Source organism: Adiantum capillus-veneris, chromosome 25 (genome assembly GCF_014529385.1).
Source record: "Adiantum capillus-veneris isolate H3 chromosome 25, ASM1452938v2, whole genome shotgun sequence".
Classification (NCBI taxonomy): Eukaryota; Viridiplantae; Streptophyta; class Polypodiopsida; order Polypodiales; family Pteridaceae; genus Adiantum; species Adiantum capillus-veneris.
Window position 1 is genome coordinate 51,686,422 of NC_140955.1, and position 26,207 is coordinate 51,712,628.

Here is a 26,207-nt window from a genome sequence, read left to right on the forward strand (position 1 = left end):
CTTCTTCTTCTTCTTCTTCTTCCTATTCTTCTTCTAGTTGTCCTCTCTCTTGGGATTGGTTATCTTCTCTATTTATTCAGCATCAAGGTGAGGCCCTTGTAGTTACAAATTTGGTGAGCATATGATCGAGCCGATGAACTCTGCATCAATTTCGCCTGCGATTAGCGCGAGAAAGGTACGAGCTGGTCTTCCATGCCTCTATAAATACCATGGCAGGAACCGCAGCAGCAAGTACACACATATTCTTCATTACGCATACATAGTACAAACACTTTTCTTCTTGCTCGCACTCAAGCGATGGCAGCCTCAGCATTGAGCAGAATGGGAGCTCTGCTTCTTCTTCTTGTGGGCTCTGCATTCGCCCAAGAGTTGGCCGCACCAACACCAGCTACTACATTATTCATGTCAGCTCCGGCGCCAACACCGGAGGTTGAGTTCTCATCAGTGGAACAACTCGCCGTGCCAGCAGCTTCTCCTACAATTAGTTTTACTTCTGTGCCAGCACAATCACCCAGCACCGCAAACTCGGCAGGGCCAACACAAGGGGCCGGTAGCATCTTCGCAGGGGTCGTGCCACCACAATGCAGCACTGCAATGCTTGCATTTACTGCTTGCCTGCCTTCACTAGGATCTGCCATGGGGAGTGGCAGCAATGGCCTTGGCATACCCAGTCTTTCCCCCAGTGCCGCATGCTGTTCGTCTCTACAAACCATCGACCCCACCTGCTTTTGCACCCTCCTCTCACAGGCCCAGATCTTTTTCCGGTCCATCCGAGGTGGTAGTGGTGGCAGCAGCACCAATGAAGACGACTCCCCTCTCCTCGCCTCCGCTGCCTACAAGCTCCCCTCACTCTGCAGCCTCCAAGCCATCTTTGTGCCCTCGTCCTAAATCAAGTTATCCTGCTTAGGTTCATACTCTAGTGTCAGCCAGAGTATATACCTAGATACTGAAGAAATTTACTTTATTTGAATAGGCTAGTTTAATAATATATTCCAGATGCTATTGATACTTAAGGTGTTGTAGGTCTAGATTAAGGAGTGTTAATCTACCAACGGGCTTCAGCATATTCCAGGAAGAAGACACTATGCGGGATTGATTCCCCTCCATAGCTTCAAATTTGTACTCTGCATTGTTGGCAATGAGGATTCTTTTTTAAATCATTTACACTTAGGGAGCTTGGCCTCTTGTACTGTGCATTGTTGGCAATGAGGATACTTTTTTAAATCATTTACACGTAGGGCGCACATTGTAAGTGGATTTGTTCAGAAATGCCTTTGTTCTTGTGTCTCATTCCCAATATTTGAGAAAGAGCTTCTTGCAAGGAATTAAAAGAGTTAAAAGGAAAAAACAAACCATAGCCTGTGTGAATCCCTCAAATTAACTTTAGAAAATGTACTTATGATTTACTGAGGTGGTATTGACACACAATCTATGCACAGGCTGATGGCCAAATTCTGGCCCAAGAGGCAATTTATACACAAGTATTGCTTTTTCTGAGCTACTGTGGAAGAGAGTGAGAACTAGATTGGCATTATACCCAGCCTTTTCCTTAGCTGCTCAAATATGAAGAAAGTGACAATGGTGTGTGGTCCAATTCTCAGCCAGACGGGCACAAACCCTTTGTATAGCCCGTGCGGTCCTTCGGACCGTAAGGTTTTCCAGAAGCAATCAAAGGTTGAAGAATACAGCATCCCGTGACCCTTCGCATCCACTGCTTGTTGCATTATTCTGAAAACCAGGAAATAAAGAGTCAAGAAGATCAATGCCCATAAGAGAGATGAGAACTGTGAAACAATTTATTGAGACTGCTCTTTTGATGTAAAAAGCTTAGGGCCTACTCCCACTACTCACCCTTCGACAAGCCATAATAGATCCAATCCCAATTCTCATACAACCACATCTAGCTACAAAGCAGAAGAGACCTTAAACTTAGCTCTGCTGCAAAGACCAGGAGCTCGGGTTTAGGGCTGAGGGTTTGGGGTTTGGGGTTTAAGGTTTAGGATGCACTAGCATATCTTGGTTTGGATACCCCAAGGAGAGTTCATTACAGAGACCCTACGTTTCTTGACATTTATACTAGTTGAAATATGACTCTCATGTATATGAATAATGATGATAATGTTACAAAATTAATCAAACCTTTCTAAGATTATACGTACTTAGTTGCATGCGCAAACACCACAACCGCTTGTGCCCTGAGCTCAAACAGTCCAAATTGAGTTCACCACAGGAGTTCACCATTCAGTATTGAAGATTTTTCCATTTTTCAGCAATTATACAAATGATCACCAAGTTTCATCACATGTAAGGAGGCGTAACACCTTCACGTTCAAGAATTGTCCTCACCTTTACGAGGGTCTCTTCAGATGAAAATCTTCCTTTGGAGGTTAAAAGGTTACTTCCCTCATTGTTTCCCCGACTCTTTTTACCTTATTGAAATCCAGCTTGTGTGATGGGTTATAGGGTTAGGGTTTTTGTGTCGAGGTCATGGACACAACCAATCATTGCTTCTTTTTTCACATGGACCACCTTTCAAGAGAGTGTTTGTGATTGCCCAAGCGAACTCAATGATCAGTTGCATCTATGGCGTCAATGCAGAAACCCTATCTCTAAAACCCATCGCAGGCTGACCTGGCAACAAGCTTGCTGGCATTGAGAATCAGTGAGATTTGGGCCCTGGTCCACCTTGTATTTTTACAAGTCAGGTTAAGAACACACCATGTCCAAAATTTAGCCCTTGGCCACATTCTCAGAAAGCTGCTGATATCAATGTCAAGGATATGTTGTTCCAAGTTCTCTCCATGTGCTGTGCCTCCACTTGCCAATGAGGATCTCCACCTCCAGAAAATCATTGAAAAACAGCATCATCGAACCAGTTTCTTCTTTCCTGTATTACCAAGCACTTTCCCTAACCATTGGAATGTAAGTATTCCAAGTATATTTTTACAAGCCCTTTAAACCAAGTGAAGGTTTGAACAATACATACCGAACTAAAGAGCTGCTAGCACTTAGGCATGAGAAGATGCTCCTCATAGACTATCATTTTCATAGTGCACTGTGAGTTCGACGTACTTAAGACGTCACCAAAATTGCACCACCCAATTATGCTGTTTGCATACTCACTCATGGCCCATTGTCCACTCCCTACGCTTAAAAGAAAATTCACCTTTTCTTAGCCGTAGCAACGGCCATCTCAACCAATTAAATCCATTGCCCATGAAAGGTATTGTTTTCTGTTCTTTGGCCTACATCCTTGCTTTCATTCTGCCAGTAACAAACTGCTGCTTAAATCAAAAGAGCTAAAATCAGCACTGCTGCCATTCATTTACCTGGTTCTTATGAGGTCTACAGGTGAGATGACAATGGCTGACATCAGTCCTGCCACCATTGAGGCTATCATATGGCATGTTACACCTTCACCTACAATTCCAGCATTCAGTATTGCATGTTTTGCATGATCATAACTTGGAGCTTGTGCTGCATTTAGTAGTGCTGCTCTTTGCATCGTTGGTAACAACCCTCGGTAAAGACCCCTTAACCCTTCTGTCCTTGCTATTGAGGAAAACGCTTGAAAAGGTCCGCCATAATTCCACCCAGCATGAGCCCCTAGGATGGCCACTTAGAAATATTTAGCGAAGCTAGATTGCAAGGTACGGCTTGAATATGGAAACTCAATATGTCAAGTATCAAGGAGCTTGCTAAGTGACATGCTACCTTTGAAAGGCACTTGAGCAGGCCGTTGTGCTTGCATTCTTACCATCACTACATCTGTGGGATTTGCAACAGCACTTCCAATAACTCCCGCACTTGCCCCAGCAGTAATCTTTATCCACAACGGCGTGTGGGCTTGATCATCACCTCCAAGCATCTTTCGCCCAAAAACAAAAACAAGGCAAAAACTTTAATGACACCTTCATAGCAAAGAAGCACCGCTTTCTCCAGGAAAACACATGCACACCACATTACCATTTTGAAGGGTTCATAGAGGCCCATGCGTATACTAGAATATGATGCCTCTCTAAGCAAGGCAGCTCCTGTTCCTCTCCAAAGAGAGGTAAAACCCTCATCTCTCCTTACCCGAAGAATACCAGAGACAAAGCCTCCATACACACATTCCTACACTTGCACCAAACGGGCTCCTTAGCCTTGAGCTTACATCTCCATTCAAAATAGCAATTCCACTAAAGAAAACTCACTGAACTTGACGGCAAAGCACCATCCAGCTGCATTCGCACTTTCACGACATTGACAGGATTCGTTACAAATGCTCCACACATGTTGCTGAGGCCAGCCAGTGCCGTTACAGTCAGGCTCTTATGCCAGTCCCTAAGTTGGGAGCTGAGATAGGTACCTTGTGAGCGTTCTGCTGCAAGAAATCTATTAGATTATGCCACGGGCTTAAGCCTTGGTTAAACAAATTGTGCCATGATCTTCTAGTACATGTTTAACAAAGATTTCATGTATGAAGAGTCTCTCTCTCTCTCTCTCTCTCTCTCTCTCTCTCTCTCTCTAAAGAAGGGGGGCTTGGTACCCTTTTGTATTATGTTATCAAATTACAGGACCAAAGGCAGTACATAAGCCCATAGACACACATAATATGACAGATTTGATAGTGAAAAAACCCCTAAGCTATTCAACAACCACAAACCTCAGGGAAAAACTGCCAGTGATATAGAGTAACAAAAGATGGGTGATACTACTCAAAATCTGGGAGCACGGGAGTAAGGGAAGAAGGTAGTAGAGAGCTGAAGCGGAAAGAGGTCACCCAAACTTCTGCTGAGAAGGCCAAAAACTCCACCAAAGAATCTCCAAGAACCAACTTGTCACGTGCACATCTAACACTATGTGCATGTGGACAAGCTATAAATTCTAATTCTAGAGTTTGAGACAGCCTAGGAAGTGTTCTGCCAGCCTTTGTGAGCTGGTTCGCAGGACGGGTGTAATCTCTTCCACCAAGTGATCGAATGGAAACACAGATATAACACACTTGGCAACACTCTTAGTACTTCAAAACAGCTTAAAAGAGTTAAGAAAAAGAGAGAGAGAGAGAGAGAGAGAGAGAGAGACAACACCACTCGGCAAATTCCGAGCCCAGACATGTTGGCCCCAAAGAGTGGTGCCTCTTTCGGTATTTCTTTATTATAGACTTGCAAAGGTACAACTCCCGAGGGTCCGACTCTCTCCGAGACTCTGCGTCAAGATGCTCTGAGAAGTGGCCTGTGGCACTTATAAAGAGTACAAGGGATGCCAAAAGAAGAGCCCCAAAAGCATCAAGCCCAACAGCACTTGCACCAAAGTCTGGCGCCCAAAGGCTGCCCAAAGCTGCCAACGTAAAAAGCGAAAATCCATACAACTGCCACATCATCACGAGCAACGCCAATCGTAGAATTTTTGTATAGCAGCTCCTACGTGTCACTTTCACGTATCTTTTGTGTGTGTGTGTGTGTGTGTGTGTGTGTGTCCTTTAGTTTTATGTAACAAACTACTGACGTGTCAAAGCCCTGAAGAATGGAGCCAACTTGAACATGTCGGCCGAGGGGCCTAAACCCTAAGAAGGACAAGTAGTAAAAGAAGAAGAAGTCCTACCAACTTATGGGGACCCCGTCCGATGGGGCCCCAGTGACATAAAGGGATTAAAATAAAGCAGAATCCGGACACACGCAAAAATTGATGACGTCGCAGATTTCCGAAAATTGCAATGGCATGATGACGTGGCAGGTTGTACGGATTTTCGCGTTTTGCGTTGGCTGATGACGTGGCAAGCTGTACGGATTTCCGTAAATTATGCTGGCAGCTTTTGGCATTGCTTTTTGAACCAAAAGCTTTTGAGTTTTAAAGGCTTTTTACTGTAACTGCTTTTCAGGCCAAGGGTCTTTAAATATGAGGTTAGGTCTCATTCTCTGGCATGCTTCCTGGCGAAGGTGCAGAGTCTCGAGTACCGGCTTGTACTGTGTTGATGCAATATAAAGAAATCCGAAAGGGGCGCCAAGGTTTGGGGCAATACTCTCTAGGGTGGAATTCCGTCACTCCGTGTCGTGTGTCGTCTCTCTCTCTCTCTCTCTCTCTCTCTCTCTCTCTCTCTCTCTCTCTCTCTCTCTCTCTCTCTCTCTCTCTCTCAGTTCAGTTGTTATTGAAGTGCTAAAAGTCTATTGGCACGTGGTGCCCGTCTTGTGACATTTTAGGCCCCTCGGCAAAACTTTATAAGTTGGTATTTCTTTGTTACTTCTTGTTGTTCTAGGTTTTAGGCCCTCGGACGATTCTTGCAAAACTTAGTCAAGTTAGTTCAAGACTCGAAGGTCACTCGGATATCCTAGTGCCATGCACATGATCACAAATGCAAATACCACAAAAAGAGAACTAATCATGGCACAAAGGATTCTGGCATTGACCGAGAGATTGGCATGGACCACCTTTCTAAGGAGCATGAGTCTGAGGCAAGGCAACAAATGCATTGTACCGATGCGTCTATGACCTTGACACAAAAACCCTAACCCTAAAACCCGTCACATGCTGCCTTCTAAAATCAAACTATGAATGAGAGTGTTGAGAGAGAGAGAGAGAGAGAGAGAAGAACACGACACCAGACGGTTCTCAAACCCTCCTCCAAGGGCCCCCCTCTCTATGGCGAGAGAGGTCTATACTATAGATTGCACAAATTTGGTACAATGGTCTTGATGATGACAATGTCGACGATGGAGACTATGACGACGACAACGATGGTATTGTCGTCAAGTCCGAACTGCGATGAAGATCACGATGTCGACGGCGACGATGATGTCGACGACGACGAGGAAGGGCTGAGAATGCAAAACGCTAGAGATGCTGCTGGCTGAAAACTGAAATCTGATCTGCTGCGGGAAATTAGGACTATGTCGGCGACGATGATGGTGGTGACAACGGCGACGACGACGAGCAAAACGCTAGGTGCTGAAATCTGAAAACGCTGGCTGAAATCAGAAACGCTGGTTGTTCTGACGGTACACTGAGGATCTACTAGTGGAAGGGTGTGATCTACGAGGCTAAGGGACTGATCTGCAAACGCTGAGGCTGAAAACCAAAACGTTGGCTGATCTGTTGTGCTTGAGGCTGAATCCAAAAACACTAGGACTGATCTTGGGTTGAAACTGAAAACGCTAGGTTGTTGGGATACTACTGAGAGAGAGACCACCTGCTGGGTGCAACACTTGGTGCACCACCTTCTGCTGCCTCCTCTGCCTCTACTGAGTGCCCAATAGGTTTCTTTTATAGCTCTTTAGCAATTTGCCCTACCTATTTTTCCAACAAACATCACTTATTAAAAAATAAGTGAAAAATGTGTAATTTGGAAAAAAGGGTTCTATGCTATGGGAAATGCTCATGATGGAATAATTGTTATGTGCAAGAGAGGGTATGTAACAATGTCAGACTTTGTAAATAATTAATTTATTTACGAGAAAATAATTATCTAATTAGTTGTGTGCACATCAGAATAGAACTAGCAGTCCTAGCCTCTAGGGCCTCAAGGTGCGCCCAAATTTGGGCCAAAGCACCTCAGGGAGACCCTAACAGAAAATACCTTGAAGCCTTAGTGATTGGGAAATCGGGTCTTCAATAAAGGGGTAGATAGTAGCCTCAGATTTCAGGCTCAAGAAATTACGCACGTCAGTGCGAGCACAAGAATGAGATGGGATCCTTAGAACGGTAACCCTAAGGCCTGAATTATTTTTACGGTCTTAAGATAAGTCAATTAAAATATTTTAAATAGTTTGTGTTGGACCAAATGGTCGGACAAGTGCGAACAGGTAATGCCAAAGCAGTGTCGGTCCGGCATTGTGCTGGGGAGCAACTAACATTTCACTAGTAGCATCTGTGTGTGCAGTTGTGAGTTAATTTGCACATTTTATTAATAGCTTAGGGACTTTTAAAATGTGAAAATTGAATGGTTTTTAAGTTTGTGCCACTTGACACACTTACCAATGCAAAGTGACTCTCTCACTCTCACTCTCACTCTCCCCTCCCTCATTCTCTAGCGCCCCCTCTTCCTGCTGGCATTTAGGAGCACCCCCTCCCCTCTTCTCAGGTTGGCAATGCACCTACCCCCCCAAAAGTGAGCGTGCTCTACGCATCGGAGCTCTCCATTGAAGCTAGAGAATCAACCCTTGTGGTGTATGTGGAGTCTTGGAGCTCCCATCACCTAGAACAAGGTTTCTCTTGATCATAGGCTGCTGTGGGGAAGATTCATCGTGAAAAAGTAGAAGGAAACTCTCTTTCTTTCATACCTAGCTATTGCAAATTCTCTGTTTTCAGCCCCTAATCACCTCTATTAGGGTGAGTTTTAGCAAAGCTCTCACAGAATCTAGTTCTTCTCTACCTACACTACGCGCACACAAAGTTTGGTGCGATTTCATTGCAAAAAAGATCTCTATTTCGGCATTTAGGTAACATTTTCAGGTTATGTGAAAAAAATTACAGCAAGCATGTGTGCATGCATTTTGCGTATTTCTCCCTTGTTTTTATTGCAGGAATGATTATGCATAAAGGGACATAGTTAGCAGAAGACACTCTCATTTATGAGAGCTTCCGTGGAGTTTTGTGGAAGATAGACTCCCGTTTACGAAGCTTCCCAAAATCTTGCAACAAAGGAAAAATCCTCGAAGTATTCAGAGAGTAGTTCTCTCACTCTCTCACTCAGAAGCAGAAAAGAAAGAATAAAGGACGGGCTTTTGCCCCGTTCCTGTGCTTGTAAAGATTCTCCCTTAGTAATAAAGATATTCTCTTTATGGGGGGGGGGACCAACCCATCTTCTGGTCCCCAATGAAGTGTCAAGCTTTCTCTCTCTCTCTCTCCAATTCTCTTGAGTATTTGAATTAAAATTAAAAGTTAGTTTACGCTTCCATATTTTTGTGACAATGGTATCAGAGCAAGATCATCTCTCTCTTTCTTAAGGGATTGATGACTCTTGGCAGACTGCAAAAATGGAAGGACATGAGATAGAGTTCTCTATCCTTCAACATCAGGTGGCAGAGTTGCAAAAAGCTATCTCCCATCCAAAAGTCCATAAGATTCTCCATACCCTTGAGAAAGGGAAGGAGAAAGTGCCAATGGGGTAGAGAGAAATCCCGCAGAGCCCAAAGACGCAAGAAACAAAGAAAGATCCTTTAATTGGAACCTCCCGCATGCACGTGAGACAGAGGAAACCTCCAGAACGTCATGTGCGGTTTAATCCAAAGATTCAAGCGCAGGATCCTCCTGATTCTCCTCACTTTTCTTTCATGAAGGATCTGGATGACATAATCGCTCCAGAAGACATGTTTCTTGGACCTCCAGAACGTCATGTGCGGTTTAATCCAAAGGTTCAAGAGCAGGATCCTCCTGATTCTTCTCAGTTTTCTTTCATGAAGGATCTGGATGACATAATCGCTCCAGAAGACATGTTTCTTAACGATCCATCGTAGCAGGAAGTGCATTCGAGGAAAGGACTCATGTCCACAAGGAGTCTAAGCATAGAAAGAAGGAGCACCATAAGAGGAAGCACCACAAGCAGAAAACATTCAAATCAGGTGACAAAGATGTAAAATTCGACACCTACAATGGATAGCGTGATAATGACAAAGCTTTGACTTTGATCCGCCAATTTGAAGTTTCATTTGCAAAAGGGAACTTTAAAGAAAGATCCAAGCTTCGCCATGTCAGTATGTACCTGAAAGGCACTGCCAGCAGTTGATGGTTAACCCTAATCCTAGAAAAACGCAAACCCCAAGATTGGGACAACTTTCAAGAAGGAGTTCTACGCACAGTTCCTTCCTCCAGACTATGAGAAAGAAGTAAAGAAAGAATGGGATCGACTCTCACAGTCAGAGAACGAAACTGTTCCACGCTATGTAGATAGGTTTTGGGACGTTCTCTTGAAAGTCACCCCATTCAAAAAGATTGAAGATTCGGAGAAGATGTGCAAGTTTGAAAAAGGATTACATGAAGCCTTGCAAAAGGCTATGAAGCTTTACCCTCGAGTTAACTTGCAGATACTTATGGAATCATCTCGCATAGCTGATGGAATACATGACAAGGGTACTCCTAGGAAGATGGAGCAAAGTACCTATCATGCCAAGCAGAAGGCTCTCCATGAACAGCCTACCTCTACTTCTTCTTCTCAAAAAAAGAAAAGAACCGCCTCCGATGCAGAAGCAAGCTAAATCAGCCCGAGAAAGGGAAATATCTCTCTCCTGATGAATTGAGAACCTACATTAGCAAAGGAAGATGCTTCAAGTGTGAAAAATTGGACATATGAAGGGTGATTGCCCTACCAAAACCCCACAACCACCTTCTTCCAATGCAGTCCCAGATGTACAAAGGAACACAACCAAGGATGGAAAAGAAAGAGCTCTTCTCAAAGCATGGGTAGCTTCAACAACCAACGGGCTCTTATTCTGTTTGATCCTGGCAATACAGACAATTTCATCTCTACAAAGCTAGTTGATGACCTGAATTTACAACCCAACCGTTTTGGAGTTTCTATTCAAGCACAATCTGCTTTCAAAGGGCAAAACTCCAGTTCTACTCCAATCATAGGGAAGCTGAATTTAAAGGTCGACAACTAAAAAGATCAAGAGTCTTTCTTACTAGCTTCACTTAAAGGGTGTGATGTCATCTTGGGAATGCCTTGGCACTACAAGATGCATCCCATGCCTGACTATGTTCAAAAAACTTTATTCTTTGATCATAAAGGAAAGCAATATCTTGTACTTGCGGATGCACGTGATTGGCGTATCCCCATCGCCAATCACATTGCAATCAAGAAAAAAATGAAAATGTGTTTCAGTGTACTTAATTTTTGCAAGAGAGAGAGATGTGTCTGCTTCACAATTTCTTCTTCTTTAGAGTAACAAAGAATTAAGTTATTAGAAAGTTTTGAAGATTGTTTTGCAGATGAACTTCAGAATGAACTCCCACCTTCTTGACCTGAGGATCATACAATTTATTTGATCCCAGGAAGTTCTCCTCCAAATCAGTCCCCTTATCGCGTTAGTTTAATGCAATAAGAGGAAATCCTTAAGCAGGTTAACGAACTTTTGGAGAAGGGTCTAATAAGGCCTAGTACTTCTCCATATATGTTCTCCTGTCTTGCTAGTACAAAAAAACGCACATTCTGCATGTGCATAGACTACAGATCTTTAAACAAGATCACAATCAAGAATCGATTCCCAATCCCTCGGATTGATAACATTCTTGATAAGTTACAAGGAGCAAGTGTCTTTAGTTGTATAGACTTGAAGAGCGGGTATCATCAAATCCGCATAGCTCCTCAGGATGTGCATAAGACTTCATTTAGAACAACCTTCGGGTTGTATGAATTCTTAGTGATGCCTTTTGGACTCACTAATGCACCAGCCACATTCAACAGAATGATGGATAGAACCTTTCACTCATATAGAAAATTTAAGGATTTTTCTTCGATGACGTCTTAATCTTCTCAGAGACGGAAGAAGAACACTATAAGCATCTCGCATTAGTGTTTGAAGAATTACGCAAACACATTATTTGTGAATGCTAAGAAGAGTGAGTTTAATCTGAAAGAAATTCACTACTTGGGCCATGTAGTATCTCACAACCAGGTGAGAATGGACCCTCATAAGATTCAAGCAGTTGTAAAATGGCCTGCGCCAACTACAGTACATGACGTACGAAGTTTTCTCAGCCTCTGTTCCTATTATCGGCGTTTCATTCGAGCCTTTGCCGCCATAGTGGGTTCTCTCCATGATCTGACAAAGCAACCGATTCCATTCCATAGGGAGCCTGGACAAGAACAAGCTTTTGAAAAGCTTAAGTATCTACAGTCGCGGACCTGTTCTCACCGTCCCTGATCTTCGCAAACCTTTCGAGGTGTACTGCGATGCATCTAGAGATTGTGTAGGAGCAGTTTTGAACCAAGAGGGTCACGCCACAGCCTACGAAAGTCAGCGCCTTAAAGATGCAAAGTTGCATGCTTCCATTTATGAGAAAGAGCTAACGGCAGTAATTCATGCTCTTTCCATTTGGAAACATTATCTGTTAGGAGCTGACTTTGAAATCAAGACAGATCATCAGAGTCTTCACTACTTTCTCACACAAAGAAAATTATGAGAAAAGCAGATAAGATGGGCCAATTTTCTTTCAACGTTCCATTTTCAAATTTTACACACTTCTAGAACAAAGAATGCAGTTGTAGATGCTCTCTCTAGGCGTCCAAAGATCAATGCAATAACAACTATCTATCATGAGGAACTAGAATCTCTCAGTGAGATGTATCCTCAAGATCCAGACTTCGCTACAATTTGGGCAGATCTTCAAGCTGGTCACTCAAGGCCACCTTATTCCATTAGGGATAGTACACTATATTGTCAATAAGCAATATGCATAGCTCAACCCTTACGACAGAAGGTGATGAATGAAGCACATAATTCTCCTTATGCCGGACATCGGGGAATTGTTGCTACCACTAGTAGCCTCGAAAGATATTTCTTTTGGCCTACACTCTGGGCGGACATTGAAAAATATGTACGTGAGTGTTTAGTCTGCCAAAAAGTGAAATATGACAGACATAAAGTTGATGGCAAGCTTCAGGCACTCCCTGTACCTAACACGCCATGGGAAAGTATTGCCATGGATTTTATTACAGATCTTCCTAGATCCAAGAATGGAAATGATGCAATTTGGACTACAGTAGACAAATTCACCAAGCAAGCACATTTCCTTCCTGTTGAAAAGACGATCAAAGCTGATCACATGGCTAGACTATTTCTACCTCAGATTTTTAAACACCGTGGATTGCCAAAGACTATTATCAGTGATAGAGATCCTTGAATGACTAGTCTATTTTGGCAAGCATTGTTCGAGAACTTGGGAACTAAGCTTGATTTTTCATCAGCTTATCATCCTAAACAGATAGTCAAAGCGAAATCGCTAATGCCACTGTTTTAGATCTCCTCAAGTGCTATGTTTCGAACAAACAATCCAAATGGGAACAGTACTTACCTTTAGTTGAGTTTGCGTATAATAATACCATACATTCCTCAATCGGTAAAGCTCCCTTCGACATTATTTATGGGAAGCCACTCTTACTTCCTATTAAGGTCACCAAGGAAAACATCTTTGCCGCAAAAGATCAATACACGAAGATCCTCCAGAAGTCGAAGAGACTAAGAAAATCCTTCAACCTGAACAGATAATATACCACATTGAGAGACAACTAAAGTCCGGGAGCCTACATCGAAAGTATTTAGTCAAGTTCAAGAATTACACCCCTTTAGATCCAAAGTGGATAACTGAGTCCGATCTCAAGGACTACCCAAACATCTTGCACAGTTATGTTCACGCTCTACAGTCGAGGTCAACTTTTTAGAACCAAGAGGGATGTAACAATGTCAGACTTTGTAAATAATTAATTTATTCACGAGAAAATAATTATCTAATTAGTTGTGTGCACATCAGAATAGAACTAGCAGTTCTAGGGCTCAAGGTACGCCCAAATTTGAGCCACAGCACCTCAGGGAGACCCTAGCAGAAAATACCCTGAAGCCTTAGTGATTGGGAAATCGGGTCTTCAATGAAGGGGTAGATAGTAACCTCAGATTTCACGCTCAGAAAATTACACGCGTCAGTGCGAGCACAAGAATGAGATGGAGTCCTTGGAATAGTAACCCTAAGGCTTGAATTATTTTTACGGCCTTAGGATAAGTCAATTAAAATATTTTAAATGGTTTATGCTGGACCAAATGGCCGGACAAGTACGAACAGGTAATGCCAAAGCAGTGTCGAAAGCAGCTAACATTTTACTAGTAGCATATGTGTGTGCAGTTGTGAGTAAATTTACACATTTTATTAATAGCTTAGGGACTTTTAAAATGTAAAAGTTGAATGGTTTTTAAGTACCAATGCAGTGACTCTCTCACTCTTACTCTCACCCTCCCTCATTCTCTAGTGCCCCCTCTTCCTGCTGGCTATTTAGGAGCACCCCCTCCCCCTCTTCTCAGGTTGGCAATGCACCTACCCCCCGAAAAGTGAGTGTGCTCTACGCATTGGAGCTCTCTATTGAAGCTAGAGAATCAACCCTTGTGGGTTTCTGTAAGGTGCAACGGAAGTGAATGTTGAACTTTGCTCAAGATGAGTGCTTCGGACTATGCTCAAGGTTCCTTTTACTTACAGAAGAGAGAGCCTTCCGTTCCTTTAGGGAGAGAGTGCAAATGATCACAAACAAAGTGAATAGAACTGTGAATGAAGGTGCTGAGACTGAGAGAGAGAGAGAGAGAGAGAGAGAGAGAGAGAGAGAGAGAGATATGACACCAAAATGTTGTCAAACCCTCCTCCGAAGGCCCCACTCTCTATGGCGAGAGCAGTCTACTATTGATTGCAAAAATCTCTAGAATGCAATGGACTTGCCGACGATGTCGACGACAATGAGGACGACGACGAGACGGACTGAAATCTGAAAACGCTAATGGCTGAAATCTGCAAATCTTGTATCTGCTGAATTCTGACTCTATGTCGATGACGACGGCGATGACAACGATGTGACGACGACGCGCTGAAAACGTAGATGCTGAAATCCGCGTTTTCCGGGCTGAATCTGCAAATGTTGGCTGATCTGACCGTGCGGCGAGGATCTGTTGTGGGAAGGTGAGATCTGCGAGGTTAGGGGCTTGATCTGCGGTGTCTAGATACTGAAAACTGAAAACATTGATGCAGAGAAGGTTATGACGTCGGAATCTGCAAAAACGCTAGGCTGAAATGCTGGTCCAAAAACGCTAGGCTGAATGCTGTCCTGTTGCAAAAACGCTAGGGAATCTGCTGGGTATCTGCTACGCCGGGCTGATCAGCAACTGCAAAACGCTGGGGCTGATCTTGATGAAAAACGCTAGCTATGTTGCTGCAGAAAACGCTAGGGCCGTCCGCTGCAAAAACGCAAGGTGGTCTTGTCTAGGTCTTGCTGAGAAGGTGCCTATCAGATGCTGAGTCTATGCTGCCTCTTCTGCCAGAAAGTGCTAGCGCTAGCTTTTCTTATATATTATCTTAGTCAGTTTGCCCTACCCAATTTCCCAACAAAGTCATTTATTAATAATAAGTGACAAAATGGCTAAAATAGGGAAAATAGGTCTGTGCACTGTAAAAATGCTCCTGATGGGTTGTGATGGTAATCTGATGATTATGTTGTGTGCAACCAAAGGAAATGTATCTACTCTAAGTGTCTGGACATGCACGGTTTGCGAACAGACTCACAAAAGTGCCAGAACACTTCCTAAGCTAACTGAACTGAATTGAACCCTTGTCATGAAGTAGCTTGTCCACGTACACATAGGGTTTGATGTGCATGTGACATCCCCTCCTTTTCAAAGTGAGGTACTGCTACCGACTGTATGGCATCGAGGGAGATCGCCAACAATGTCTAGAATCCTGGGAAGGACTCTTCGCCGGCCCACTCTGATGCGTGGGTCGTGCGATACTTGAACTTCATAAAGGTCTGCAACGCTTGCTTATTTGGGCCGCACCGAAAGCGACACAAAGTCATTTGTGGCTCCTTCAATGCTTCAACTTCATCTATAGTCATGCGTCTACGTTCTTCAAGAATCTCCGAGGATGAAAATTCATGAAACCACTTCCAACACAAAAACATGAACATATCCATTCCATGTAAAGTGACTGGAAAAATCCTAGTCTTCCCAAAAAACTGTGCATGCAATGTAGATGAACATATAGACGAAGTGCCAAACCGTTCATCAAACATACACAAACAATGGGATCGAATCTGACTTCCTGATCTAAATCAATCAACTGTGGCAAGTCACAATGGAAATGCCTATGTTTGATGCTCAATCATACTTGTGCTCTTTCGGATACTGTGTCATGCCAAGGAAGAGACATGGAATGTGAATTCCTTGGATGCAAACATTTCATCTTTCCATGAGTGATCCGCATACATCCGTGCTCATTCATGAGTGAATCGCGTTCATCGTACCATATGCCATGCCTATGAAAAGGGATCACATAAGGACGGTGACTAAAATACAGGAAAACATCACGAATAAAACACTCGAACAATGCGTGCTGACTAATCATTCGAACACAAAATACTTTTTGTGGAGGTTCTTTGGACCTCAACTCGAGAGCCAAGATCGGTTCTTCGTGATTGATCGAATCTGCAATGAGGTTAGCTTCACTAGAAAAAACATCAACTAAACCATCATCCTTGTGAACAATCACATCTTTGTCATGCAAATCATCATGCTCGTGAATAATCACATCTTGATCATGCAAATCATCATGCTTATCATTATCATGCAATTCATGTGTGTCGTGCTTTGGAGAAGACAAGATTGAGAGAGTCTCCTTCTCCCGATTCTTGTCATCTGCGCCTGCACATTAGAAAAGAGTAGGACCAATGCGGCTTTCCTTTCGTTGTGCTCACGCTCTATGGCTGCCATTCTTTCTTCATGTTTACATGCTATGGCTGCCATTCTTTCTTTGTGTTCACGATGAAATGCTGCCTTTCCTTCTGCTTTTCTTTCTTCGCGCTCGCGCTCCAAGGCGACGCATTGCGCTTCTTGTTGTAACTTCTTCCTGTCCATCATCGTCTTGATCAAAGCCTCCGTAGGATCTGGTACAATCCTTGCCCGCAGATGGGGAAGGGGGAGGGTCGAAAAAACCTTCTCGTGGGGAAAATTCTTCTTTGCCACTTCCATTGTAAGGTGCAGCGGAAGTGAATGTTGAACTTTGCTCAAGATGAGTGCTCCGAACTGTGCTCAAGGGTTCCTTTTACTTATGGAAGGGAGAGCCTTCCGTTCCTTTAGTGAGAGAGTGCAATGGACACAAACAAAGTGGTGAACACTGTGAATGAAGGTGCTGAGACTGAGAGATAGAGAGAGAAGAATACCACACCAGAATGTTGTCAAACCCTCCTTCGAAGGCCCCACTCTCTATGGCAAGAGTGGTCTACTATTGATTGCACAAATCTCTACAATGCTTTGGACTTGCCGACGATGTCGACGACGACGATGGGCTGAAATCTGAAAATGCTAAGGGCTGAAATCTGCAAATCTTTATCTGTTGAATTCTGACTCTATGTCATTGACAATGTCAATGGCGACGATGCGACGACGACGCGCTGAAAACGCAGATGCTAAAACTGCGTACTTCGATGGATCTGACCGTGCAGCGAGGATCTGCTGCGGGAAGGTGAGATCTGCGAGGTTCGGGACTTCTAGTGCGGAGTCTAACTGCTGAAAACTAAAAACACTGATGCTTCTTGGGGTTTCGTCGCGGTGAATCTACAAAACGCTGAAGTGTTATGCTGATGCAAAAACGCTAGGGCTGAATGTTGTCTTGCTGTGGAAATCTGCTAACGCTAGGGCTGATCTGTTGTTCTGCTACTGCCGGGTTTGATCCGCTATGCAAAACGCCAAGGCTGGTCTGTCATGCAAAAACGCTAGGCCTTGCTTGTTGCAAAACGCTAGGGTCTGCAAGGGGGAATCTTGCTAAGAAGGTGCCTGTTGAACGCTGTGTTCCTGTTACCTCTTCTGTCGTGGAATGCTAGCGCTAGGTTTCTTATATATTTCCTTACTGAATTTGCCCTACCCAGTTCCCAACAAAGGTTACTTAAAAAAGAATAAGTGAAAAATGTCAAAAATAGGGAAAATAGGTCTATGCACTGTAAAAATGCTCCTGATGGGTTCTGATGGGAATGCTGATGATCATGTTGTGTGCAACCAGAGGATATGCATCTACTCTAAGTGCCTGGACATGCACGGTCTGCAAACAGACTCACAAAAGTGCCAGATCACTTCTTAATTTAGGCTGACTTGACTGAACTGAACCCTGGTCATGCTGTAGCTTGTCCACGCACACATAGGGTTCGATGTGTCACGTGATATTCCCTCCTTTTCAAAGTGAGCCTTTGGAAAAGGATCACGTAAAGACGCTGACTAAAATACAGGAAACGATCACGAATGAAACACTCGAACAATGCGTGCTGACTAATCATTCGAACACGTATTACTTCCGGAGAGGGCTCTTTGGGCCTCGACTCGAGAGCCAAGATTGGTTCTCCATGATCGAACAAATCTGCAATGAGGTTAGCTTCACTAGAAAAAGTGGCAACTAAACCAATCACATCATCTTCCTACAAATCATCATGCTTGTGAGAAATCACATCTTGATCATACAAATCATCATGCTTATCATTATCATGCAAATCATGTAATTCCAGTGTGTCATGGTTTGGAGAAGACGAGACTGAGAGAGTCTCTGTCTCCTGAATCCTTTCAATCTTCGCCTGCACATTAGAAATGAGAGATGAAGAATGAACAACTTGCTCTCCACAAAAGACAAGGGGAGAGTCACTTTTGACATTGAAAATGAACGTATTTTCCGCCCAATCAATGAGAGGGTTATGTTCACGAAACCATCGAATGCCAAAAAGCATATCACATCCTGAAAGAGGAGAGACTACAAATATCCTGCGGAAGGATACTTGTTGAACAGTGAACAAAACATCAAGGCACTCTTGCGTGATGAAGAGAGTCCATACCGGGAGAGAAGCCAGACACCTCGAAAGGAGATGTCTTGCGAACCTCCAAGTGGGCTCTTTCGACAAGAGAGTCACTAATCAAATCATGCATACTGCCTGGGTCAAACAATATGACAAAACATTGACCATTCACACGACCATAACACTTAATGAGAGACTCATCAATGGGAGGATTATGAGAGACTTGGGTCACACTCGCGTTCTTATTTATTGCATTGATAGAGGAAGTGGGTTATGTGGATTCTTTAGATTCATTCGATTCAAGCTTAGAACATGTTCTTTTTATGTGACACTTGATGTGACAATGAAAACAACGACCTTCCTTAAAATAAGTGCTTTGCTCTTCCAATGTGATGTATCCTCGTAAAATTCCTTGTTCTACCTTTTCATATGGAGTGAGCTTAGGTTTAGCAATTGTGTTAGCCTTACCCTTAGGTTCATTTGGAGAGTTCTTTTCTGAGAGACTACTGGGAGATTGGTTAGAAGAGTTACCGTTCTTACCAGTCTTACCGTTCTTACCATTCTGAGAGGTACTTGTGGAAGTCTTGTTTTCCTTAGGCTTTCCCTTGTTCCCTTGTTGTGCTGCATCTCCTGTGCAAGAGCAATCGCTACCGCCTTGTTGAGATCGATTGGGTCGAGGACTTCGAATCAAACCTGATATAGTTGTCCAACCCGAAAATGAAAGCCTCCTTGCGCTCATCATCCGATTTGCGTAATTGGGTTCCGAACTGCTAAACACGATTGGAGAAAAACATAACTGGCATACCATTTTGCTTGAGACTGCGCCAATAGTCTTTCAACCGTGCTAGGTACTGTGGGGGCATAAACCGCACCTTAAGCTTGTCTTGGAAGTCGGCCCAATTGAAGGAAAGGGGCACCCCATGCTCGGTGTAACCGGCCCTTAGGGCGGTAGGCGTTGGCTTTCACCCGAAATTCTTTACTTTATACACACACACAGAGCACTTTGCAAAGAGAACCTGTAATGGGAATTAACACTTCAACTCACACACGGCTCGGAAGCTAGAATGCTCCGAGCAGACGCTGACAACCTGTAGGCCCCCAAATTGGCGCCCCTTTCGGTATTTCTTTATTCTTTAGGAGGGTAAATTACAAGGTAAGGTCTTGGGAATCCTTCACGTGTATCCACCTAGATACCATTTGATTTGGCCAAATTTCGGCAGCATAACAGCCCCAAAACTTGCGCGAAACCAATTCCCCTGCTGGAACTCGCTTGCACTGGTGTATACCCTTTGATTCCTGTCCAAAAACAGTAAATTCAGCACGCTGTATTTACTGGTTTTTGCCCTGTTTTCAGCCCCAAACAGTCCCCTAACTGTCCTTTGCCAGTGGGGCACGATTCCCAATGATCCTGGCGTCCGTATGGCTGAAAAACAGTGAATTTACAGCGCATACACAGCGCTGATTTTGCACCTGTACGGTGAGGTTATGACCCTCACCAGTGCCTGCTTTGGAGCAGCAGTTAGCTACCCCTGTTCCTGCTCAAGGAGGCTCTTGCCTCAGCACAAAAGCATGAACCCACACAACTGTACATCAGTCAAATGAGTAGCCCTCTTGTGGGGCATCACATAACTGCACGTAGGGGAGAGAGAGAGCAGTGTGTAGTGTGCAGGGCATCACTCCTAGCACCACACTGTACATGAGAGGGAAAGAAAGCACTCCATAGCTCTTAACCTGTGACAGGTTGCAAATGAGGCTTCTCCCAGCTTAAAAATCAGCGCCCATTTTTCTGGAAGAGGCAAGTCCCTGAAAATGTGACACTTGGCGCATTTACAAGCATTTTCCCGTTTCGGGTTCGCCGCTTAAAAATATCCCAACCGACGCGTCAGTTGACTTCGCGGCAGAGTTATAAAGTGTTCCCCTAGTCATACCGAAGGTAATGACGCGAACACATTTCACGGCCCAAAATAGCAGTTCCCTAAATTTTAGGAGATGCTTCCGTTGGGCTCCCACTGGTCTTCTGACCATCTATCCTCATTGGGACCGCATCCAAAAATGCAATGTGGCCCAACTGTCGCATACTTTTTGTTGGAAGTCCCACCTTGACTTTACGCCTTAATTGAGTTCACTTCCTAGCATCCACCAACTTGCTAACTGCGACGGGGGGACCTATATGATCTTGCTCTGAGCCTAGACATCCTCTTACCATACGAATTCCAGTGCCGACCACTTTCCGTCTGCGGGTGAATCTACCGTTCACATTGGCCATACAATGTCCGACCGTTTGCTACTTCAAAAAGAGGGTCTTAAACAAATAAAATAAACCCCATTGGAAAGAAACCAACAACCAAGGTTAGCAGTTGCCACATCTCTGTGACATGGTTAATAACTGCCACGTCCTCGTGACTCGGCTTCCTCGAGAGCGCGGCCAACTGTGCCTCTTGCCATGCGTGGTACCAATTGATGGCATCACCGGAAAGCTTGTTATTTCCTGTCTTCTTAGTTGTCGCAAAATAAGCATTAAACTGATGCAACCAAGAATGAATAATTGTAGCATCCATCTTACCATCATACCTACGCATGTGAAATTCTTATTTTTAAATTATCAAAGATTAGCCTTAAAATAAAGTCCACTTTTAGATTATTCATTCATTTCATTTTTATTTGTATCATAGTAACAGGGAATGGCCGTTTTCAGGTCTCCATTCCCCGTTCCAATTCTAAGTTTCCGTTCCCAATCCCCGTTCCGTGTTTCAATCGTGAGTACCCTTAACAGGGAATGGCATTTTGTGGTAGTTGCCATTCCGCATTCCCCGTTCCGGTTTCCCGTTCCTAATAACTATGATTTGTGTACAAATACCTCATATGGACACAATTGGGAAACCTATATGCACAATTTTATAGGTTTTTCATAGCAATGGTTGTTTTTCAACCATATACGCTCTTTAAGTTTTCTTAGAAGAGCTTAAATGTCAAGATGCCTGTGAGTTTGAAACCTTGAAAAATGTTCAATTGATCGGTGTTTGTCTATACATACATTATAAACTTTAAGTTTTGCCTCATAACCTCATCATGTTAATAAAAGAGGCTTTGAGAGTGTAATTGAAATAGAAATATATTTATTTATAGATTTCTTGAATGCTCAAAATAAACACACTGTCCGCCCAAACGTACAGTGACCATAACTCATAAAGAACACTTTAATAATAAAATATTCATAAATGTGCTATTCTTTTGCATAAATGAAAATGAAAATATATTTATTTATTGCAACTGATAGGTGACAAAAGCATAAGTATTTGATGGACTATGTGAAAGGATAACAATTTTATAAGTATTTTATTATTAAAGTGCTCTTTATAAGCTACGGTCACTGTACGTCCGAGTGGACAATCTGTATTCATTGAGCATTCGAGAAATCTATAAATAAATATATTTCCATTTCCATTACAAAATACCAAAAATTTTCTCTTTGTTAGCATTCTCAAGATTTCGATTCTTTTATTATAACAAAAAATTGGCATAAGAACTAAGTTATGAAGCTCAAGTTCTTGTTATAATAAGTTTTTTCCTTTGCATAAACCTTGGAATCTATACAAAATCTCATTTTGATGAGAAGTTATATTCAGCTTATAAATTTTTTGGTAAAACTGCACTAAATTTTTATGTTTTTTCCATCTTAAAACTTACCACCGTAATTTAATATGGTATTAATTTTGGCAGAATTAAAAATTTGACTATGTTCTTCACCTCATAACTGACCTAAGACATGAGTATGACCTATAAATCTTGTTTCTAACTTCACCAAATAATTATAACAAGTTGCTAAAAAAACAAGAAACTCTAGTGTCTCAGGATACTTGAGTGTCCGATTATAGAACTAGTGTTAATATAAATCTTCAAAGAGCACAATCGTCGGGAAGAGCACTCTTCCCAATCTACGACTGCCAAACTGAAAAGAGCCTCCTCCAAGGCTCTTATTTAAAGGCCAACAGCCACAAGCATTAAATACAAAAAGCTGGTATTGCTCCAAAAGTAACTAAACGCCAAAAGCTCTTTCACTTGGGCACCTAGGAACTTCCCATGTCATCACTTTCTTACACCTATCACTTTGTGATAGGTGTAAGAAACCTACATAAATCTACCAAAAGCTCTATCCGCCTCAAGCAATGTAGTGCAACCACAATGTCTATAGCTGGCCACTTAACTGATATAAAGTGTCTGATATAAGAAACTTCCAAAAGCAGCTCATAGAAGCCAAGAGATTGTAAAGCCCCTAGGCTGTGATTCCAAAATCATCCACATCCAGTCTAGCATGTCAAGACATCCACTCTTAAGATGTCTCGACGTTCTCCAGACAAACACAGAAAAACATGTCAACACATAGCGACACACTCCTCAAAGAAACATTCAAAAATCTCCATGAACCACATGAAAAGAAATGGGCATGCAAGATCTTAGATATCGAGAGACATCTGTTGAAGATGCAAAACCTACTAAATAGTCAAAACTCCTCAATCAAAGTGCAGAGACTCACTCTCAATAGTGCCCACTGTAAGAGGCACCTGCCGATAAGATCTCCAAAGGCTGCAATAAGGCACCACAAGATGATCCTGAGCTGCTTCGATAGTTGGTCCTCATGCTCTATGTGTCCTACTCTGGAACATCCTCTCGATCCTCATCTGGTGCACTCTTCCTCAAAAGGTTTATCTCTGCCTCATCCAACCTCTGTCTTACTACCCGTCCGTAAACAAGGATAGGCTGTACTTGACCTTGTCTACCGTCTCTGTCTTTGATCAACATTGTGTTGTTGAGCGCTCTGTTGCTCCTGACTCTGACCCCTCTGATCTCTATCATGTTGCGCATAGGATCATGATGCGTAGAGGATCGTGTTGCTGTGCAAAACCCTGTTGAGTCAGACAATCGTCCCCTCCTACGACCAATTTGTCTCTTTTGTCGACCTCTAAGGCAATCCTTCACCAAATGCCTCATCTCATGACATCTAAGACACTAGTTCGACCAAGCCGTAACCACGATCCTCTGAGTGTAGCACTTAAAAGTGATGGAATCAAGAAAATATATGGAAGAGATGGTAGCCACCTTTATAGATGGCACGATTATATGGGCCTGTATTGAATACATTACACAAATATATGGGCTTGTATTGAATACATTATGGTATGCCAAAAATAGAACCCATCCGCCTCAGCATGTCCAGCAACTAAATCTGGGAGATGGGGAACAGATCCCTAGGGCCAGGGAACGGAGGAACAGGGACAGTTGGGATGGACGATACAGGTCGGGGACGAACGAGCGTCCCAGCCATCACAAGGGAAAGGCAAGGAACACGTCCCAGGGACGGGAACGGCAATGGGGGATGGGAAAATGGTTTTAAAGGTCAATTTTGATAGTCAATGGCCCTCTTTTTTTGGAGGGTTTTGCCTTTAGGGCCATTAGCCGTGCCTATAAGTGTGGGCCGTGGCTCCTCCAAGAGGCTAAAGCCTAGGCCACAAGCTCAAATTATACATGTCACGACTCAAAGCCACCTTGCAAGTTGCTCAATGCTCCCGTGCTTCCTCTCTAATCTTGTCACAAGTGATGATGTAGCAACCCGTCGACAATAGAAGACGTAGGACACAGAGAAATTCTTCACAAGTGTGACTCTTCAAAATGAAGCACCTCCGGAGCTGATTTGATGTAGCCGATGTTTCTCCTCAATGTGGGCACCGGATGAACACCAAAAGGGGATGCTCGGGGCTGATTTGATGCACCAAATGTAAGCGCAATATTGGCTGAAAACTATGTAATGGAAAGGGGACCACGTGCCAATGGGAAAGAACAAACTGAACAGACTTTAGGCACTTCAAAACAACTGAATTGAAAGAGAGTCTCAGCAGTGATTTCACCCCTGGCACATGGTACCGGATGGTTATTTATGTAGGATTTTTTAATTCTTCTTGGAGTCCTGGTATTTGAACACCACAAAGGCAAAAAATCTAACAATAGTTTCAGCATCTTTGGGTGTCTTATGTTGGAACAGGAGATGGACGTGGTGCAAAATTTCGCAAGTTTCAAACATCCACAATAGGATCAGTAAACCGCAACTAACCCAGATTGTTGTGGCACAGAAGGTGGTTCACGTGGAAGAGGTTGTTGATTACCACAAGGCCCATGTGGCTTCTCTCCCAAAGCAAAATGCCTGAATGACCCTCCCAAAGATTTGACAGTTCTATCCAGACAAAGTATTACAAGAGGAACACAAGATAATGGTCAGTGGGTACATGGATAGCAGGAGGACTAATCAAATTGAAGTACCCATGCGATGATTCCACATCAATCAGCTTATGGATTAGAAACTCTACAAGTTGCAAAAATTATCAGATCACATAGGAAGCACAAGTCTCATTGCAAGATTACTTTTTGAAACTTCTTGGAAACCATATAAAGATTTTCTTTGGGAACTTCTTATGTTTTGAGACGTGTGCATCAGCAAGAGTACAAGCCAGGACCACTCTAATAAATATGTGCTTACCCCTCTTGGTACCTCAAAACACTACAAACATAAAGGTTGCCACTATTACAACAATAAATCTGACGCCTATACTAAGAAAGATAGAAGAAATAGCTCCAAGTCAAAAAGCCAAATCACTTTGAGCTAGGGTGGCACTAAGTTGAGAAGTAAGATTTTTTTCTGCAGGAGGTTTTGATTGGCACCAAGCAGCATCCTTGTTTTCTTGCAAGGAATGAACTATGTTTGCTTAGAAGAACGATCGATAATAGTTCAGATCATATCATGCTCAGAATGGAGTTTTGACTCCACCAGCAGCTTCATGCGGTAAGGGGAGCAAGGATCGGATGAGAAGTGGAACTGTGGTGAATGATGACACCCTTCCCCTTTAATCAACCGCCTACGATCACACTACCAAATTCACACAAGGCATGGTGTTGTCTCTGTTCCGTCCCCTCAACGGACCTTCTGCTGCGTGAAAGGCAAACCCAAACTAGCAAGCAAACGCAATTTGAGAAAGATCGTACCTTGCAGATCTGAGGGGGGTGGGGAACTCCTCTCCATTGCAACCAGTTGTGCTTTGGCAAATAAGCAGATGCAAATCACGCAAGTTTGCAACTCTGTCGTGGCTTCGATTCGAGCTCATCCAGATCCACAGTACAGACTTGCCAGGTCTGCCCCGTTGACTCGGACCGATGTTTTACACGGAGGCTGGAGCCCACCCCGTGGCACATTATGTCTCCGGAGGAGTCCAGACTCTAGGCCCCAACTTCCACGGCTAAGAGGGCTCCCCCATAGACCCTCTAGGGGGTACCCAATTGTAGAAAAAGGGTTAATAAGCGGGATCTCAGGTAGATGCCATTATAGCTACCAATTGCAGAAGCCGTTATAGCTGCCAATTGCAGAAGCCGGTGGCTGCCAGGAGAGTAGGTGAAGAGGCGGTAGCAAAGACGCGCGTAGAGGAGCAGGGCAGGCCACAGGTGTATGCGAACGAGCGCACTAAGCTTTTTTTCATCTATGCTGCTATGACCAAGACGTGCCCGAAGAGAGCAGTAGCTGTCGCAAGAGGAGAAGGCTGGCCCTTTTTTTTGTCGGGGACGTAAGGCAACAATCAGCGAGCCAAGGGTGGTGGGACGGTTAGCCCAGGCTTCTTGGGTATGGTCGAGGCTGCCAGAGATCGATACTTGCGACGTGATGGTAGTTTTG

The 26,207-nt window shown here is 43.5% G+C and overlaps 1 protein-coding gene across 3 annotated transcripts; it reads right to left on the reverse strand.

The window, feature by feature from the left end:
* Window positions 1-1,357: 1,357 nt before the first annotated feature.
* LOC147424878 (uncharacterized) lies at window positions 1,358-25,757 on the reverse strand. 3 transcript variants are annotated; one of them, XM_086500288.1, is made up of 6 exons: window positions 25,529-25,757; window positions 4,197-4,366; window positions 3,967-4,116; window positions 3,715-3,868; window positions 3,330-3,606; window positions 1,358-1,728 (listed from the first exon to the last, which is right to left on the reverse strand). In XM_086500288.1, the coding sequence occupies exons 1-6, from the start codon at window positions 25,563-25,565 to the stop codon at window positions 1,521-1,523; spliced, it is 996 nt and encodes a 331-aa protein (XP_086356414.1). In that variant the 5' UTR covers window positions 25,566-25,757; the 3' UTR covers window positions 1,358-1,520. The 3 variants fall into 3 exon arrangements, with proteins under 3 accessions (XP_086356414.1, XP_086356415.1, XP_086356416.1); XM_086500289.1 differs by having other exon boundaries at window positions 4,197-4,363; window positions 25,529-25,755; XM_086500290.1 differs by lacking the exon at window positions 25,529-25,757 and having other exon boundaries at window positions 4,202-4,357.
* Between the last annotated feature and the right edge of the window lie 450 nt (window positions 25,758-26,207).

Bases quoted from the DNA above. Each gene is read 5' to 3' on its own strand.
- LOC147424878 (XM_086500288.1), bottom strand. From the start codon at position 25,565: ATGGAGAGGAGTTCCCCACCCCCCTCAGATCTGCAAG. The intron at 4,367-25,528 runs GTACGATCTTTC...GATTTCTTGCAG, and splicing joins ACCCCCCTCAGATCTGCAAG to CAGAACGCTCACAAGGTACC. The intron at 1,729-3,329 runs GTAAATGAATGG...CCTGGTTTTCAG, and splicing joins GTAGACCTCATAAGAACCAG to AATAATGCAACAAGCAGTGG.